The 20,636-nt window shown below is 37.7% G+C and overlaps 1 protein-coding gene across 1 annotated transcript in view; it reads left to right on the forward strand.

Annotated features, from left to right (window-relative positions):
- The window catches only part of NEGR1 (neuronal growth regulator 1), a 769,326-nt gene that overhangs the window by 584,943 nt on the left and 163,747 nt on the right, over positions 1-20,636 (forward strand). The window contains exons 5-6 of the mRNA XM_015240167.3: positions 1,350-1,470; positions 17,988-18,139. Of these exons, the coding sequence (XP_015095653.1) occupies positions 1,350-1,470; positions 17,988-18,139 (273 nt within the window). The remainder of the gene's footprint in view (positions 1-1,349; positions 1,471-17,987; positions 18,140-20,636) is intronic.

Below are 20,636 nucleotides of genomic sequence, written 5' to 3' on the forward strand. Positions count from 1 at the left end.
GATATTTCTCAAATGAAGCAGGCTTGCTTCAGCCTCAGGGCCTTACGGCAAGCTCCTCTATCTGCCTGGAAGGCTCTTTCTCCAGATAGCCGCGTAACAAACTCACCCATCACCATCATCTTGGCTATCATCTTACCTTCTCGATGAGTCCTACTCAGATTACCCTTCATAAAACTGCAACCCGTTCCTTCTGCTAATTCCTCTTACCTTGCTGTTTTGTTTTTTTAACCATATTTCTTATCAATTTCTAGCATTTCACTTAAATTAGGTATTTGTTTTATTTACTGCTTATAGTCTGTCTCCTTATCTCCCAACCTGTCTAGAATGTAAGTTTCATCATGTCAGGGAGTTTCACTGCTTGTGCCTTGAGAAAGACCTGGTATGTATCTATGGCTCTATAACTATTTGGAGACTAAAAGGAATGACTATGCTATAATGAAGCTTTTTAAGCATCATTTCATGCCAGGCTCTGTGCTTTGATCTCTGAATATGCAAGGATGAATCAGATCATTACCCTGCCTTCAGGCAGTTGACAAGGAAGCCTGGCATACCCATAAATAATTACAATACAGGATAGAAAGTAGATTGTATGAGAGATTTAGATAAACTACTCAAAGAAGAGAAAGCTATTTCCAGCCAGAGCAACACGGAACAGTATGGAGATGGTGACACCTACATTGGAACTTGAATCTGTGGAAATGGGGGAAAATAACATTCCAGGTAGAAGAAACCACATTAAAAAAAAAATCTCTAGAATGTGCTAAGGCATAGGGAGTAGGGAAAAACACAGAATACAGAAAGAGCTCGGACTTTGAGTCAACATACCTCACATCAAATCCAAACTCTGTAGCTAAGCCAGCTGTGCGACCTTAGACAAATTATTTAACCTCTCTGAGTTTCCGTTTTCATATCTGTAAAATTGGGATAATACCATCTAGCTTAGAGTATTGCTGTGAGGAAGTCGTGAGCATAAAGCACCTAGCCCCAGGACTGGGTCCCGGCGATCACTCTGTAAATGAGAGCTATTATTGGAGTGTAGTTTGACTGGAGTACAGATGAAGTGTTCCCCTCAACAGTGCCATTTTTTCCAATAGGAAGCAAGGCCAAAATGTATTGCATTTACTCTGCACTCCCAGGGAACATTCATCTATTGTCCAACTTGAAAAATGAAGCTGAAAATGACTAGTCTTGTATTAGAAGCATAAAACACTGAAAATGTGATACATTGGCCTAGCAGGCATAAGATTGCTTTGAATATAGAAGGAATAAAAATATGTGTGCGCTATATTTCTGTTGAAGATGATTTTGACTTATCCACCCGTTTCTCTCTTTCTTTGTTTCTTTTTCAGTTGCTCCTACAATTCAGGAAATTAAATCTGGCACGGTGGCCCCTGGACGCAGTGGATTGATAAGATGCGAAGGTGCAGGTGTGCCGCCTCCGGCCTTTGAATGGTACAAAGGAGAGAAGAAGTAAGGACTTTGTGATTATTACTCTGTTTCAAGCACTTTGTGCTAATGTGTTTGTGTTTCAGATACTTACTTTAGCAATTTCTTTAACTGGCTTGAATGATTCTCAGCAGCCTCCTCGCGGGGCTGGCAAACTGAAGAGGGCCACGTGGGAGGGATAAGTAGCTTATAAAAGCATCCAGAAGAAATGTCCACGCTGGTTTATAAGATCTCAGAAATGCCTGCAAATCCCCCATCACTGATACGTTTCATTTCTTCCCCTCCCTCCTGAACCACCACACCATTGCTCTTGCTGGCAACCATGTTTACTCGGGAAACCAGCCCTTAACGGACTCGGGCACAGAGTCCAGGAGAGCACTCCAAAAGCAATCAGAGCTGCTGACTCTGCCTGGCTTCCTTGATAAACCTCAACCTTTTCACCTGCCTCACTCTCCCACAAGACATTCTAACATTTTGTTTTACAGAACATTGCGTTTCCGGTATTCTGTCACTAAGGGGCTATAGAGGGATAAAATACACGTTTGAAGGACTAACCAAGGGGACTTTAGGGCTACTCTGACTTCAGTTCTGTGTGATTGTCCCCTTGAGGAGCTTCAGAAAGCCTTGGCAAGAGCTGTTGAACAAGAGAAGACAGGATTTGACTACTTTCTCTTTACTTTCAACCAGTGGGCTCGTTCCGACTTCTCCAGCTGCTCTTATCAAGTTATCAAAGAAGAGTGGGACCCCTGTGGGTTAAATGGGAGATGGAATGCAGAGAGGAGGAGATTATCTATAATACGTATTTTTTGCTTCAAAACTAGGGAGGGATGTGTTCAAGAAAAATGTTAGGTTGGACCGTATGAAATTGCCATTTCGTTCAAAAAAAAAAAAGAAGAAGCTAAACGTTGATAATCCCTTACTGTTCAACTTGTACGTATGGGGTTTATTTACTTTTGCCATAGCTCATAACTGATTACAGCTTAATGTCCAAACAGAAAACAGATGAAATCGCATAAGAACTTAGATATTGACACAGTGGGTGAGAATGGGTGTGACGTAAGCGGGTACTTTATTTCTTAAATGGTAATAAAAGAGGATTTGTATTCTCCCCCTTCAACATCAGCCTTAACAATAGAAGAAACCCCCACAAGCACCTCATTTGTCTTGGAAAACTGGTGATGGTTTTACCTAAAATGTTTTGCAGCTATTTTATATGCAACCTCTTCTACGGTTTGGGTTGTTTAATTTTTAATTCTTTTTACTAATTAATTAATGCTTTTACTAAATATAAATCTGCTTCTTTGTTGCTTCATGGAGGCCCCCATATTTTTGTTTATCTAGATATAGGTAGACTGGTCTGTGGGCACCCTTATCCCACCCTACAAGATTGTGTATCTGGCAATATAACCTTCCTCAGGTTCTGATAATCCACGTTGGGCAGTTTTCCATTTGTGGTGATCCATATAGACAAACTTCTAGGAGAGTGGTTCTCAATCCTCTGAAAGTTGTGAAACCCTTTGTTCGCATACAGTCTTATTTGGAAGCCCAACAAGTAATATCTGTGGAAGCTGGGGTGAGTGGAGCCTCAGCACCATCTGCTCAGAACCCTCCCTTCCGTTGGGATGTCCTTGCAGCCCAGCCAGCCCCCACCAACCCTGGTTCTCCACAAAGCACAGTTGAAAAAATGACTTAAATGATTTTACATATCTTTCAAAGTCACCTTTGAAACTGTATCAGACCTTTTTTTTTAAGCAAAGAGAATGATTCCTAGTAGCACAAGTGAGAGCTCCTTTGTTAAAGTCCATTTTGTTTCTAATATTTTGTGACTTGATGGCCTAAATTTTTTTGCTATTTCTCTCGCTTTCCTGTTCCTAAATTCAGCAACCATTCTCAAAAAAGGCTACGATAATCCTCAGTCCACTTTCTTGGCCTATAGAAAATATAGCAAAGAGCCAATTTTTTTCCTACTGGGGAGATGGACTATAGCTTTTATTAGATTTTCAAAGGAGTTTAGAACTACTGCTGAAAAAGGTGGATTGATTCTCCCCAATCAGGGCCCCTCCCCAATACACTCACACATATAAAGCGAATCTAGCAGCTGTGAGAATCAAATGCACTTGTCAAAGGCAAACATTTTCATTTCAGAGTGAAGTATACATTTGTCATTTGTTAGGGTTGTGTTTGAGGAAATATCCAAATTCTCAAATACCACTAGAATATATAAATTCTTCTCAAAATTATAGAAAAGCAAATTTGAGTATATGCAGGGAATAAGAGAGAGAAATAGTCTGCTTGCTGAATAATTGTTGCTACACACACTAAATGGATCTCCCATGCTACCTTTAGGGCCCAGGTCATTTACATACTTATCTCATCAAAATGAAAAACTGTCTATGTAATGAACACCTGATATTTAACATTAACTGGTTTAATTTTCACAACAAACCTGTAAGATAGGTACTATTATTATTCTCGTCTTTTGCTTGAGGGAAACCAAAGCACAGTGTTTTCAGGTAATTTGCACAAGTCCATAGTTAGTGACAGACCTGGGATTTGAGCCCAAGAAGTCTTGCACCTCTTCTTGCAGAGTCCAAGGATTTAACCCCTAGACTATGACACCTAGTATTGATCCTGGGACCTCAGAGTCTATCAAAAACAGTATGAGATGCCAATGTTAAATGCCAAGGTAAAGACAATGCAGGTAATTTATAAATTAGCAAAATTAAAGACTGCACACGTGGTGTAAACACTCACTTATAATTTCCCAAATTTATGAAGTCAAAAACACAGAAATAAGTGAGTCAAGGTGACGAGACAGAGAAGAAACAGATAAAACATGTTTTCAAGTTGTTTTCTTGACCTCAAGGTCATTAGCAGAAGCACGAGGCTGTCAGAGGCTCTGTCAGAGTAGAGAAGAGTTTTTGCAAGATTTGGAGAAGTTTTATTTCCTAGAAATCTTTTATACTCGGGGTTTACAAAAAATATTTAGAAGTAATTTACTCTCTTTGCTTCTACTTAAGGGAATTTTTATAAAAATTCATCTCTCTTAAATCAAGATCTTCAAACTCAGCTTTTCATTCAAATACATATTAACAAACACAAACATAGAAGAAAAGAGGAAGTACCTGATCATCACTCATCTCATCTCTAACCTTATAGTTCTTCCACATCCTGTAAAATCCACTTCTGTGTCCTGGGAATAATCTGCTTGCAAACATTAAAAAATAAAATAAAACAACAACAAAAAAAAAACCCTGCACAATTAAGCACAATTTAAAGAAAATTAAAAAAAAAAATACTGAGGATAAATCACTTTCCAAGGCCTTTAAATTCTTTTATCTCATGTTTTCTTCAGCCCTTTGTGAAGTATGATTTATTATCCTCAATTTACTGATGACAAAACTGAAACACAAGAGACTTAACCTGTATAAGAGCACTCACTTAAAAGATGCTCTCAGGACACAGTTTAGATTTGTCAGCCTCTCAGCCCATATTCTTTCCCTTGTCTATATTGCCATGATTGGTTATCAATTGCAAAGTAACCAATTAACCCCAAATTTGGCAGTTTAAAACAGTAAGGATTTATTATCTCAAACAGTTTCTGTGGGGCAGGAATCCAGAAGCAGTTGAGTGGGATATGGCTCAGGGTCTCTCATCAGGGTTCCATCCAGGATCGCCGAGTGCTGATCCTCTGAAGGCTTGACTAGGGCTGGGGGATCTGCTTCCAAGGCAGCTCACTCACATGCCTGCAAGTTAGTGCCTGTGATTGGCAGACGGCCTCTGTTAATCACCATGTGGAACTCTTCATGACATGGTGGTTGACTTCCCGCAGAACTGGTGATCCAAGAGAACATGATAGAAGCTGTTTATGACCTAGACTCAGGAATCGTAGTCTGTCATTTCTGCAATATATTATTGGTTACAAAGGGCGACCCTATTCAGTGATGGAGAGGCAACATGAGGACATTAAATATCAAGGGGTGAGGATTATCAGATGTTGTCCCCAAAGATGGCTCTCACACTGTCTCTCTCATGGATGATGTAATTATTTTTATATTAGAAATAATAGCCATTTGACCTTTAGTTTATTGCACTGTTCAGTTAAGCATCATGAGAATGACTAAAGTTATATATCTGTTATTAAAGTATTGTCCCTTGGTATAAAATGGTCATTTTTTAACACTGTGGTCTCTTTCAGCATAGTGGCAGGGACAGTTCTAATAGACTAATGTTTACTCCATGTAAGTTTTTAAGTATTGGGAAAATAGGAGTTCAGAGTTCAATTATATAGAGGGCCAAAAATTTCAACTTTTTTCTTGATAATAGAGAAGATAGATAAGAGGAAATACATTCCTTCTAAGCAGAGAAAGAACTCTTTCAGAACAGGCCAAGTACTATAAAGCACATAATGTCTTTGATGACATGAAATTAAGTTCATCCATAGCTTCAGAACAGTGCATTCACTTAGGATTAGGAATAAAAACAAACTAAACTGTAATGGGCTAACATTTAAATAGGTCTTGCAAAAACATAGATTTTGTATCACTTTGCTGAGATGGCATTATAATCTTGTCTCAGATCAGAATTTTCTTATTCGCCTGCTTAGTTGAATTCCCTTTACATCGCCTCAAATCCAAGCTCGCAGCCTAGAAAGACATGCCTTTGGATTTTTCATGATGAGTTTAGCAGCTGCGGTCCTTTTAAATAGTATGTATTTTATTCACGTTGCCAGTTTTCAGGCAAATGGCCAATTGTAGCAATGCTTTTTTGGAATTCTTTAATCACAGTGGGTTTTTTTTTAATTCTGTATTGTAATTTAAGACAAAGATACAAAAGTTACACACAAGGTAAATACAAATTATCTCCATGAATGAAAAACAAATATGTGATAAAACATTAAAATTATCAATATATCTATTAAGAGAATGTGTACCTAAAAATTGAATGTTTTATAGTTGACTGTGAAAACTTATAATATTTTGACTTTTTAAGCAATGAATTTCAAATTTAGTCTATGCATTTTTAGGTCATTCTTTACAACAAATATTATGTCAGCATAACTCTTACCTCTGAATCCCATTAACTGTTCCATCTACACCTTTGCTTCACAGGAAATGTGATGCGCATTAGCTTGTTGCCTTGCTGTAAAGGATTTATTATCTATGTGTATAAAACATGCATGTGCATGTTACAAAATGTGTAAAGGTACCATTGAGAGGATAGGAAAAAGCCTAAATCAACCATGTAGTGAATGTCATGCTCACATTACACAGAAGTATGATGACCTTTTTCAGTCAGGTTAGGTTTTCGCTTTAGGTCATGATGATTTTTTATTCTTGGCTGTATAGAGGTGGGATGAACCTGAGAAATCAGAATGAAGTGGAGTGACCTTTCCTCTCCTTTTTCCTAGTCTAAGTTATTTACTACTGGGTCACCTAGACAGGCCGTAAATTTCATCTGAGTTGTTCACTTTGATGAAGGAACATTGGGAGGGTCTTGTCTTTGTCCCTTCTTTTATTTTCAAGGGAACCAGAAAAATGAGTTAAAATATTCTTCTGTGTCTTCATGATCCTTTTTCTTTGCTATTTTTCATGTAATTTATGTGTGTCAAAGTTATGAATACATTACGTTTGTATAACACATTATGATTTTCAAGCATTTTTATGTATGCTAGTTTTGCAAAATGTGCACATTTTTATATTCACTTCCATACTCTTCAAGCTTTGGGTGCTACATGAGAGAGAGAGAAAAAAAGAGAAAGAAAGAGATAAACGTGGTAGTAACAATCTGAAGGGCACGGCTCCTTACTCTACTCGATACATAAGTTTCAGAAAGACATGTAATGGAAGTTGCGCTCCTCGCTACTCGCTACTCAGTTGGTCTTCACTCCCATTTACCTCTGGTAGTGTGAGTATCTCTCCATTCTCAGTGAGCTCCTCAGGTTGAAGGTAGGTATGAAATGTAACATGATTCTAAAACAAAAACCAACTATTTCATCCAGGGCTCAGCCATAGAGAATCATGTAACGTAGTGGTCCGCAACATTTTTAGAACATTTATCACCATGAGTAAAATTCAAAACTTAGCAAAAACTACCAATATATGCATACTTGTATGTAAATTATGTGTATGCACTTCTGAACCAGTATTTTGCATAAATTAAATGACTTGCAACAGAAACAATTTAAAAGATGAGATACAAATGCAATATAAATGGGCATTCTATTATTTTTTTCTCATACTCCAACAGATCACTTTGTACCCACCCTGAGGTCCTTACCCCCCATTTTGAAAACTCTTGTGAAGTATACTAGTCTAAAGTAAGGAAGTTTAGGGAATTTGCAAGGACAGTTTCGATGACATGCAACTTTTACCTGATATGATGACTTTGCAGTCTTACAACACATATTATTTAACTCACTGTTTGCTATCTTGCCCATTCCTTGCAGAAATCTAACTAGATTATGCCTGATTTAAAACAAAACAAAACAAAACTGTCTCATAAAGGTGAAATGACTTGTTGAAGGGAAGTACAGAACGGGAAGTAAAATCTAATTTCAAGGAAAACTTGGGAGGTGATGGATATGTATGGCCTTTATGTTGATGGTTTCACAGGTGTATACTGATTCTCAAACTCACTGAGTTGTATATATTAAATACGTACAGCTTTAGAGTTGAGGTACCAATTATACCTCAATAAAGTGATTTTTAAAAACAGAAACAAAGCAAACCCCGATTTCCTGCCTGTGTCCAGCTATCCTTTTTCTAGATTTTACCACACAGTTATGATTATTCAGAAGAGACTAGAAGTAAGGTAATTCTGTCTTCTCCCCTCCCACCCGCACCTACCTCTCATCCTCTCATTGGCAAGACTATTCTTACAAGAGTTGGAAGTTACATATTTTGATTTAGCAGGAGACTGGAAATAACCTCATTACCATCCCATGTTAGAAGGTGCTCTTCCCTGCTGGCCTGAGATTCTACTTCTTCACATTGGACACTTATCTGTGAGATAATTTGCAGAATTGGAAAGGAAGTAAGTTCCTTCATTGAAAGAACTTGCATTTCTAATGTCATCTCATTATTATTTATTTGCTTGTTTATTATTTTATTAATTTCATTCTGATGATATTTCGCTCCTTTTTATAACCAAAGTCTTATCAGTACAGCTCCATCACCCCTGGTCATGCAAGGCCAGGCTGATAAAGGGTAAATATGTGAAACAAATGGGAGCACTTCAACTACTGGGAGCTGGAAAGCACAAGTCTGTATAAGACATAAATGCATATTATTATATTTAAAACTTTGGGCCAAATAAAGTTGAAAGTGGGCCAAGTTCAGTTTGCATCCCTTGACGTAGAGTTTCCAGTTTGTCATAAAAACCACCAAAATGAAATAAATACCAAGTAAGAATATCTTAAGGGGACCCTAAGTCAAGTCCTTGAGAGTGCACAGCGAGGGTCGATTCAACTCAAATCAGAGCATTAACAAATGCTTCAGGGGAAAAATTTTTGCACTGGACACCACATGATGAATAGTATTTCCAAACATTGCAAGGGGTTAAAAATAATCACAGACCAGAAAAGAACCTAGTGAATTCATGTGAGCATTGTGTGGGCAGTTTTTTATTTATTTATGTATGTTTCATTTTTTTCTATCTTTCTGTATTTTTTTAGTTGAGGTATAGTCAGTTTACAATGTTGCATCAATTTCTGGCGCATAGCATAATGTTTCAGTCAAACATACCTATACATATATTCTTTTTCATATTCTTTTTCATTATAGTTTACTACAAGATGCTGAATGTAGTTCCCTTTGCTATACAGAAGGAACTTGCTGTTCATCTAGTTTATATATAGAAGTTAGTATCGAATAATGGTTTTTTATGCTTTGGGGTACAGGATGTGAAATCTGGTGTAACAGGAGGTAGGTTTAGAAAGGATCTTAAATGTCATGATAAGATGTTATCCGTGGACTTAATTCCATAGGTATTGAGAAGCTGTTGGAGGGCTTTTCAACAGTAGTAAAGCAATCCACTCCTCATCTTCACAAAATGTTTCTGAAAGTAGTTGGGAGAAATGGACTGGAGATGTATAAAATACGGCTTAAACTAAGGTATTGGTTGTGCAGTTAAAAAGCAAGAAAGAGAAAAAAGGTAGCATTTGTATATTTCAGTGTCAGATTAACTATAAGGAAAGGACAATTTTGAAGGTAATTCCAGATTTTCTAGCTCAATAACAAGGGTGAATGCTGAAGTCATTAGCTGAGGCTGGGGACACAGGAAAGGGGATTTGGAAGAGTCTGTGCTGCGTTTGGTTTGGGACATACTGAAATCGAAGTGTTAACACTGGATACCCAGTCCACCAGCTAACAGCTGGATTTTGGTTGTGTTCTTAAAATTCATAGTGATATTTCCAAAATAAATGTCTGATTTAGTCACTTGTGCTTGAACCCTTCAGTGGTTCCTGGTTGTCCCTGGAATAAAGGCCTAACGCCACAGCGTGTCATGGGAGGCCTTCGTGTTCTCACCCCTGTTTACCTCTATTGGCTAAGAATCTTACCATTCTGCTGTCTCACAGTAGGGGCTATAGCCATCCTAAAGTATTTAATTCCTAAATTATGGCCCGATCTCTGTCTTTCAAGCATCTTCAGGTATTGGCCACTTTTCTTGCAGGCCCCTCGCACACACTTCCCGAGCCTGGTTACCTTTGGCTGGCTGCCTTCCACTTTGCTCCCTATTCAGATGTTACCTTCTCTCAGAAAACTACCCTGGACCTTTTCTACTAGAAGCAGCAGCTCTCTAGATGTACTCCCATATTCTCGCCTCAAAGCACTTTTTAAACTGTACTCAACTTTTTTACTTGCCTATCTCTCTTCCTAATCTATAGTCTACCCTTGGAGTGAGGATTCTGCCCTGTTTACCACCATGTTCCCAGCATCTAACATGGTGTTTGGAATGCACTCTGTTGCAAAAATGAGTTGTGGCCTTTTAATAATGATAAAGTAGAGCCATTTGAATTTTGATACAGTTTCAAATTACTAAGAGAGTATTAGTAGACATGCATCCTGTCACCTTACAATGTGGGACACTGTAAACCCAACATGCGATTACAGAAAGGAAGATGGTTTCTGTTGCTCAAGTCTGGCTTCCCACTATTTCTGCTTTGTGAGTGTGGTCCCTGCAAAGTGGTTGTGTTGGTATATCGTGGGATGAAATTTGACATTAAAATCAGGAGCACATGGATATTAGAAAAGCAGTGCAAACAGAGGGGAGAAGTCTAGCCAGAGGCCAGGTTGTCAGGGATACAAAACTCCCTGCAGTCAGGGGAGGACTGACGCCTGCAGTGTCGCCTTCGTTTATTTGAAGTGGGGTCAAAAGACGATCTTCTCCCCTTGCAAATCAAACCGTCGCAAGTCAGGCAGCCCAAAGGTCTCTAATCTAAAATTACTAATTTCATTAAAATTGATAAAGTAAACAAGACATACATTTTAAATAGCCTAATAAAGTCTAAAATCATTTAAATGTTCTAATATATTGTAATAACATTCATATATTCAAATGTGTAACTAAAGATAGATACCCCTTGGGGCTAAGACAATGATACATGGTATTCTTCAGTTTGTTCCTGGGGATAAATGATATATGTTTTTGAGCCTTAAGTACCAAGCAACACAGTAAACTGATAGGTTGCTGTAGCAGCATGTTCACATAAATTTTCATTTCTCTGGTTTCTAGCAGTTCTTACTCCTCCCTCTCTTTTAAATTTTTTTTTAATCTACCCTGCACATCTGTGAAAAGCCTAGATGATGTTGATAATGTGCATGTAATTGATACAGAGTTTGGCACATCTTGAAATCATGATGCCATGATCTTTTCAGTCACTCTTCTAGATCTTTTCTTTAAAAATAATTTCCTGTTTGTGCTCAATATTTAATATTTTGCTGCCACATGAGAGAAAATGTATCTGTTCTAAGAAACAGACCCTATCATTGAGCAGTAACACCTATCATATATCTACTGCCTACTGCGTTTGATATGTATATATGCATAGATATTACATTTTATATGTTTGAAAAACAGTTTCCATCAACAGTTTGGAATTGGCTTCATTTTCCCCATTTCACAGATGAAAAAACCAAGCGTTACAGAAATGTAAAAACATAATTCATTCAGTCAAACATGCAATAATTACTTACTGTGTAACTATTAAGTGCCCAGCACTATACAACATGCTTAGAATACAGTGAGTAACAAAACTAGCCAGGATCCCTGCTCGAATGGAGTTAGACGCTAATGGAAATGTGGAAAGTCATCAAAAGTCACACAAATATATGAAAACTTACAGCTGAGATGGTGTTTGTTACATATGATGATTTGACCAAGTCAGAGAGAACACAGTAACTCCACAGCATCACTAGAATTCAGACTTAGAGACAATTCTGGACTTAACTTTAAAATAGCACATTTGCGCCACTCTTCTAGGTTTTACTTACTCAGTCATTCTTGATTATCTCACGCGTATACCCTATGAGGAGGGATTTACTACCACCCAAATATTTAGTGGACCTAGGAGACGAAAAACAGACAATAACTGATGCTGAAGGTATATGTATGTGTTGAGGGAGGTAGTTTGAGGAGGGAGATGACAGCCTATTTCGTGCATTTCCTCTTGGGACTCTGTGTGGTCCGAAAGGCTGACTCCACTGGAGGCTAAAGACAGCTGCTGTAAGAGGCTGCGCAAAGTCCACGATAGACAGTCCAGAGGCCTCTAGTTCAGGGAAATCTCGAAACAGCTAGTTGAACTGGACTCTACATTTTGGTTTGACTTTCTGCCCCATGAGATTCACTTCATGGACGATTGGACCTGACTTTCCTGGCCTGAATGCCACACGACAGTTGGCTATTTAGCTCTGTTGGTTTTATTCCCTGGGTTAACTTGATTTCCTTGAACCACCCATGATTTCTGACTTGTCTCTCCAAACTCAAATACAATGTCTTGGTTTCTACCTGATGATTTGAATGTACCAATTGCTACTTTGGGAAGATACCGATAGTCAGAAGACCTGGATTGAATTTTGGTTCTACCACTTACTTAATTAAAATAGAAATAGAAATTAAACTTAATTTTTCTCAACTTTTTTCCTCTCATCTGCAAAATGGGACTAATAATGCTTACCTCCGAGGATTGCTATGAAGATTATTTGATACACTTTTGAAAATGCTTAAATGTTTTCTGAATGTCAGTTTCCCACATTCTTAACACTAAACTTTTTTGTACAATGTTGAAATGTTTTAATGTTAAAATACTTCAGTCGTAAATGTGTTGAGAACAGCTCACATTTTCTACATACATCAAGATTTCTTGCTCACACTTAAAAGACTAGAAATACAGCCATGAATTCAGAGCCAGAAATATATATAGCCTGGAACTTTATCGTTGAGGGAGACATTATAAGATGTGCTGTGTGCGGACCTGGATGCCATCTCAGTGTCATCTTCAGATGTAGCTAAGGTCCTTTAGATAGTAACTGTACTATATTTGGGGTTTTTTTCACCCCTTTGGTTTCCAAATCAGTGCTTCAAGCATAGGAGGCATTTCATCATCCTTTGATGACAGACGAAAACTTCATTTCCCTTAAGACCATTTCAGAGTTCTTTTATCACCCAGGACTTTTTCTAAAGCTCTTTCTTTGAGTTATAGCTTTAACTCATAAACCTGAAGTCCATTGTTGGAAGTAAAATCCTTTACTTTGTAAATATACCCCTTATGATATGAGAGCTACTTACCCTCCCCCACCATCTTCCATCTTTCCTAAGCTGCCACCCAGAGATCAGTTAATAAGACTGTATTCATCTTATCCAGTGATATAATATGTTATATTATTATACTCTTTTGTAATTCTAGTCTGATAAAAGATCTGTTTTCATTTGAGAACACATCTCCCACTCCTATTTAAAGTTATTTTAATATTTTAAATGTTGCCATCTGATACACTCACGTGCGTTTCCTATACTAGCAATGAAGTTTTTCTCTGACCGTTTGCACCTGAAAGTTTGTTTCTCTAGAAATATTTATGGTTACTCCTGATCTGGGGAGGCAGATAATGAACAGTAGTCTCAAAATATGAAGCGAGGCTGGATTTATATATAAAATGAATGAGGTCAGGTATAGCAGCTCCATTTATTTTTGCAATCATAACAATCAGTGCCATTGGCTATGTGATTAGTTTTGCTGTCGTGCCGTTGCTGTGGGCTCTTCTGGCCATTCCAGAGAGCTACTGTCTAACAGACGTTGTGATTGTGAAGTCTGTGGACATTTCATGAGGCAGAAGTGGAAGCACTGTAGTTATTAGCATGCTTTCTATGTGCTGCCTCTGACTGACACTTGAAAATACTAGGGACATTTCTAATTCCAAACTAGTTAGTTGGTCAGGCTGTGCCACTTATGAGTTGGCAGCATCTGCTGGAGAAACAAATGGCCTGCACCTCACAGATTTATGAGGCATTAGCAAAAGACAGAAGAAAGAAGAGAGAGGGCAGTGGTCCTTGGTATGTGTCTTAGTCCATTTGGGCTTCTGTAACAAAGTCCCACAGCCTGGGTGGCTTATAAACAAAGGAAATACTCCTCACAGTTCTGGAGGCTGAAAGTCCAAGGTCAGGGTGGCAGCATGATCTGGTGAGGGTCCCCTTCTGGGTCACAGACTCCTCATCGTATTCTCACCTGCAAAAGGATCTGGGCATCTCTCTGGAGCCTCTTTTATGAGGTACTAGTCTCAACCATGAAGGTTTCACCTTCATGACTTTTAAGCCCCTCCCAAGGACCCCGCCCACTAACACCTTAGGGTGGGACTTAAGACTTCAACACACGAATTTGGGGAGGACACAGATCATAGTGGAATGGAACAAACTCCTATTGGTGGCAGAGGGTAGAGGACAGCAGTGTCCATGGTGATTGAAGAATCTTACACACAGTTCCACTGAATGGTAAAAAATGCAAAAAATAAAAATAACCAAGCAATTCTGAGCAAGCACCATGTGCTGATCTCCTGCTGAGGAAAAGAATGCCATATTAAATTCCAAGCTCAACAGAATTCATTTCTCTCTTTTAGGGGAAAAAACATCTCTCATTCTATAATCTAAGTCAGTAGAACAATTCTCTTAGAACTTGAAAGCGTTAACTATTTAGGAAAAGAGAGAGAAAGAACTCCAAAAATAGGCAATATTCTGGATTTCATTCTCTGGTTTTATTACAAGGTGGAATGCGAACTATTGCTTGAGTTGTCTCTTTCAGATTTCACGTCACTTATGCAAGGAAGTCTGGTTTCAAACAAGTCTGGGATGAAAATGAAAAACTCACTGGTACCAGGGTCACCCTGTGAACAAGTTCTTGTGTGCTTGCTTTAAACCTATCAAGGATTCTCTTTAACACAGAATAACAATTTAAGTTGCCAACTCTATGTTTGATAAAAAAGAATAATTCTCTTTCCAGAAAATACAATTATTATCCAAACATGTTAGAAAAAATCTGTTTCATGAAAAAGTGTCATCAGTTAAAGAGCTCTTCTATTATTTGTTTTTAGTCAAGGAGTGAAATTACATTAGGTTCATACCTGATGGGACTTTAGGCATGGTTCCATTGTTTTTATCTAGTAACTAAGGGTAGATGTATTCATCTGAAAAGGGTCTCCACCGTGACTTAGATAGCCTCTGTTGTAAATACCTGTTTATATGTTTGATTCTTCTTAAAATATCTCCAGAGATCATGCGTTGTCCAGCCTATTCCCTAATCACCTAGTATAGAACTCATCTTTGTGGTAATTAATGATCGTTTTCAGAATTGATGTAAATAGCTGAGAAAGCCTCCATCTACCACTGCCCCTAGGATCCCAGTAGGAACATCACAGAAATACACCCTCCAGAGATAGGCACCCCCTCAGAAGTCACTCTCCTTCAAGGCCAGCTTTGGAAAGGCTGTCCCAGTCATTACCAGGCGAAGATAGCTCTTACGTAGTGCTCAAGGAGTCTGTACTTCTGAAGCTCCCAACTACAGAAGAAAGGCAGCCTTGTACTTTTCCAGTCATCTCAGAGAGGTAGCATCTTCGACAGGGAAGAAAATCCCCCCGGGAAAGATGCTTATCTTTTTTATTGACCATAATCACCTGCCGGGCTGATGGGAGCAGCAGGAGTTTCTATTGCTAAAGTGCCACTAATGTCCCACTCTGGTAAGAGTGCACATCACACCGCTGGCCAGGGGCCAAAAATGGGCCAGCACATACAGAGCGTGGATGCACTGCGTGATTTAGCAACATCTGGGGCTTTGCCTTCGGATACATTAAAGGGCAGAGAATTGGAACCCAGCTCAGAATGACAACCATAAGGAACATAAGCAGACAGTGCCACGAAGTGACTGAGTGTACTCCCTTGAGATTTTTTCCCCAGAGTTTAGCCAAATGAAGACCCCTGACTGATTTTGTCTCAATTCTTTAGCAGCAAAATGAATCTGGTTTTTGGTAGTTGGGGCACAGTAAGGATTAATCTAAGTCTGGGAAGTTGCTGAGTGCTCTGGAGAATGTAGCCATGGCATAGACATGGGCAAACTGATTTAAGCTACGGTGTAGACGCTTGCAGGACAATGAAACTGTGAAGTTTTATACATAACATATACTAATTGGTTAAAAAAATTATTGATGTGATGCAGAAAAATAGGCAATAATAGCTATGGGGTTTTAGCATAAATACTGATAGGTTTGCAGTGTGAGACAAAGGAGTAAAAACTACCATATCCTTGATATTCTGTGTCCTATTTTCTTGTGTCAGACTTGGAGGTCATTAGGTTTATTGCTTAAGTTCAAGTTTTTCAATATTTGTTCAACTCAAAGTTTTTGTTAATCTGATTAAATGTTGAGTTTTGGGGAAGCCAAATGCAGCTATTACATGGAATATAAGTAATTCCCAGAGTAATCAAGCATGGTTGCTTATTTTAATCTGCATTTAACTACATTATATTATATCTAAATTCAGATGCAAGTCACATAACATAATGCAAAGGAGTTCAACCTAAACTCTCAGGGGAATGCCATGTATTAGCATCTTCATGATTAAAGAAATATTTAGTGGGAAGACTTGAATACATTAGAAAGGAAAAACTAACATGCCATTTGAGCTATGAGCTCACACAGCCCATATTGTAATCAGCACATCTCTTTCACAGTAAATTCTGGGGTTAGTTAAGGAGAAGTTCTTACTTGGTTGGCATCTAATTATAGCAGAATTCGTATTTAGAGAGAGAGTTTCCTGATGGGGCCAATGAAAGGCGCTTAACTATCCTGGTGTGGTGGGGATGTCACCCAAACTCCATTGACCTATGAACTATTTATTATGTGCTTAGGCTGCCACTATTAAGTACCATGTGGAGCTCAAATATAGAATAAAGTATGTCTACATGGCCCTGAATTTTGAGACATTTAAAACAATTCAATTTATTTGGGTAGACTTGGGTGTATGGAAACTGCCAGAGAGAACAATGCAAGAATGTGATTTTGGTTTTATAAACTCTACAGCAATCTGGTGAGTAACATGCAGAGTGAGAGAAAAAGAGAGAGAAAGAGAGAGAGAGAGAGAGAGAGAGAGGAGCCACTTAAGGAGCAGTGGAGTAAGAGAGATAGGACATGGGTCAGCTCGAGATGAGGAAGGAAGTTCCTGGCTGTTAGAGATAAAAGGGAGTGGTGACCATTGGGTGAAGATTCAAGAGAAGAGTGGAGCAGAAGTGAGCGTGGCAAGCCCTGAAAATGGTAGAGCTGTGGCGGCCTATTTGAGAGTCAGAGCAAATCTGGAGAGAGAATGTTTAGTAGCCAAGGTGGAATCGGGTAAAACTGAATCCTATATTGAAGCTCAGAGAGGTTAAAGGACTTTCCCAGGCACATTTCTAATATGTAGCAAATACTCAACTTCAAATACTGTCCTCAATATTACACTGCACTGGTTTCCTAGGTTTAACAGCAGATTATCTGTCTGGGTTGTTCATATGTAGTAGCAGTAAAGTGGTGTTGACCCTGGACTTAAAATCATCCTACTACATTGTAGGCCTAACTTTCATGAGAGTTATCCAATAATATCATCTGAAATGGCCTAGACATATTCTAGCCAAGTTCTTAGAAACCATTCTTTTGTGGTTTTTAGTGGAATTGTTTTATTTAATTCCCTTCACTTTTTCCTGACCTTAACAGTTAAGATACTATTGCTGTAGTGTTGTTTAATTTTCTAAAATACAAATCAGTGTATGAATAAGGACATGTGGATATCCAAGTTCAGTTTCTTATATAGCATAAATAATCCTATAGGACCAGTCTACAGCTGTCATACAACCTCTCTTCGCTGATACCTACTGCTGTAAGGAAATATATAATTGCACCATTATCACATTATATGCTAACACCAGCAGGGTCACAACTGTTTATGGTTGCCTTGACAACCCCATCTAAGATAAAAATGAAACTGGTATTCAAAACACACATTTACTTAGAGTTTATTTTGTCTTTTAGGCTCTTCAATGGCCAACAAGGAATTATTATTCAAAATTTTAGCACAAGATCCATTCTCACTGTTACCAACGTGACACAGGAGCACTTCGGCAACTATACTTGTGTGGCTGCCAACAAGCTAGGCACAACCAATGCGAGCCTGCCTCTCAACCGTAAGTAACACAATGTGGCCCAAAGGTGCCAAGGGGCCTTTTGGCTCCTACCCATCAGTAGAGATAAAACCTAAGAACAGAATGTGTTCGTTTTAGAGCTCAGCCTGATATGACATGTTCCGTACACAGAAGAAACTTTGCCCCAAGATAATCTGGGTGTTTGAAAATTTTATAATCCCTAAAGAAGTCTATATGTGTTTAGAAAAATATCTTAGAAGTGAGAAAAGAGGAAAAATTACATAAATATTAGGATCCACTAAAAATTGTCTTCTGACTGAAGACAGTTGATTTGGTGGGGTTTTGTTTTTGTTTTGTTGTGTTTCAAAAAATATGTTATACTATCTTTAAGCACAGATGAATTTAGGTTGAGTGTACTATTGGTTGGTTTCCTTTAGACAGTTATCCTGAGGTAGTGAGAATTTCTCACGCCATAAATAAAATGAAATAGTAAGTACATGATCAAGTACAAAATATTTTATCCATATAGATAATGTTTTGACTCAAAACTGTATTTTGTATACAACCTAAGGCTTTACTAAAATGCGTATTATATTTCTAATGTAGCTTAGTTCCTAAGGACTAGAAATGAAAAAAAAAAAGTGCAAACACAAGGATTAGTTGAAGGGAGAGAAATTTACGCTGTTTTCTCCTACAATTAGCTTTAGGGCTTTTTGGAAGCTGAGTAACCAACAAACTGCTATAACCATAAAATAGTCCTGATTTTGAAGTTTGTCAAAATGTTCAAAGAAAACTACAGAGAATACACTGTCTTTTCAGCTCCACAAAGTTATCTGAATCATCCTTATCTTTTAGAATTTATATTTCTATGATGACCTGACATATGTATATTTATGTTATCATCCTGTGATAGTAAGTTGTCTCTGAAAAATGCAAATACTGTGAGTCCATCACGGAAGTGATCATCTCTATTTTGCAGAAATGGAGAAAGGGATATACAATATTTCTGCTACTTAAAAATGTATTATAATAAGAAGGTTCATGATTTGTGAACTTTGCATTACCACAATTTAAGAACCTTTGTTTTTAAATAAAATATATCAGTTTGTTGTTAGTAGAAAATAATCATTTGGAAACAGTTTGTTCTATATACACTTCCAAAACATCACATCATTTACTATTCCAGCTTAATGTTGCTAAATATTTCTTCATACCCCCCTACTCTGAAAGAAAACCATTGTTTGCTGTGCAGTAGCCAGAGCATAATATACTTGCTTAAATTTCTTACATGAGGATGATTTATTTAGTGTAATTATGAATAAGTCATTGAAAATATTAACGAACAGTGTGAATTCCAATTTAATGTAAATATTGATAGTTCCTTTGGTACGTTATTAATATTTTAAACAGTTTAAATATTCAAGTACCTGAAAGAATAAATGAATTAAATAGAAAAAGTAAAGACAATTTAAGACTTAATAACACATTAACTTTTTTGCTATTTAAATTTCTAAATTACATTTTGATTTTCAAAACTGAAGCAGTAATGAATGTGACAAATTAGGAACACATGTCACTTATTTAAGTGTTTGTTTTACTCTGACAACCTTAGCATAATCATCTGGATATAAGGCAGTGTCGAAAGGCTTCTAAATGTGGTATCTTCAGAATGGACACTAATGATCTTCCTTTACCACTGGTTTCTTATATGTAGAAGTGCTAAGAAATACTAGTGCAGTTTCATTAATTTGTTAAGGAAGACATAATCTGCAGTCTTTTCTGTAATTCTGAACACAGCCCTGGAAGTTTGAAGAAATGTCTGTGTATTCAGAACTCCCGTACGTCCTTACCTGACACTCTTATTGCACTACATATTTCTATTTTGTACAATTATTATTTTTGTATAGTTTTTATCTCTCCACCCAGCTATCTCTGTTGAGAAGACAGGATCAATATCTGATTATGTTGTCTCCCATATCACTAAGCACAGTGGCTGCTATTTAATAGGCAACCAGTAAATCTTTAATGAATAAAATGAATTAGTCAAACATTGAATAAGTGATTGAATAAATACTTAATAAATGAATGAATGAACTAGGTTTTAGCTGTAGAATGTGTATGTATAATCTCTAGCTATACAAAGCACTGTCACAGTGATGACCAATAGCATTCACTGCGAGCTAACTACAGACCAGATCCTATTCCAATCTCTTTCTATAATTTTTTTTTAATTCTCACATAAAAAGGTACATTCCAAAATTACCTTCTTACAGATGAGGAAACTGAGATGAAGAGAGATTAAAAGCTTGACCTGAAGTCAAATGGTTAATAAGTGACAAAGCAAAAACCTGAATCCCAACACTCTGGTTTGAGAGCCCCAGCTTTTAACTTCCACGTGTCACTGTCTCTCATTGTGACCGTAAAACCAGCAATGGCGTGAGAGATAAATTGTATTATTTGCAACATATTTTTGAAAGATAAACCACTGCATGTAATATATTTGCCCTTTTTTAGGGTTTTTATGAACTTTTCTTTAATA

This window comes from Vicugna pacos, chromosome 13 (assembly GCF_048564905.1).
Source record: "Vicugna pacos chromosome 13, VicPac4, whole genome shotgun sequence".
Lineage (NCBI taxonomy): Eukaryota > Metazoa > Chordata > Mammalia > Artiodactyla > Camelidae > Vicugna > Vicugna pacos.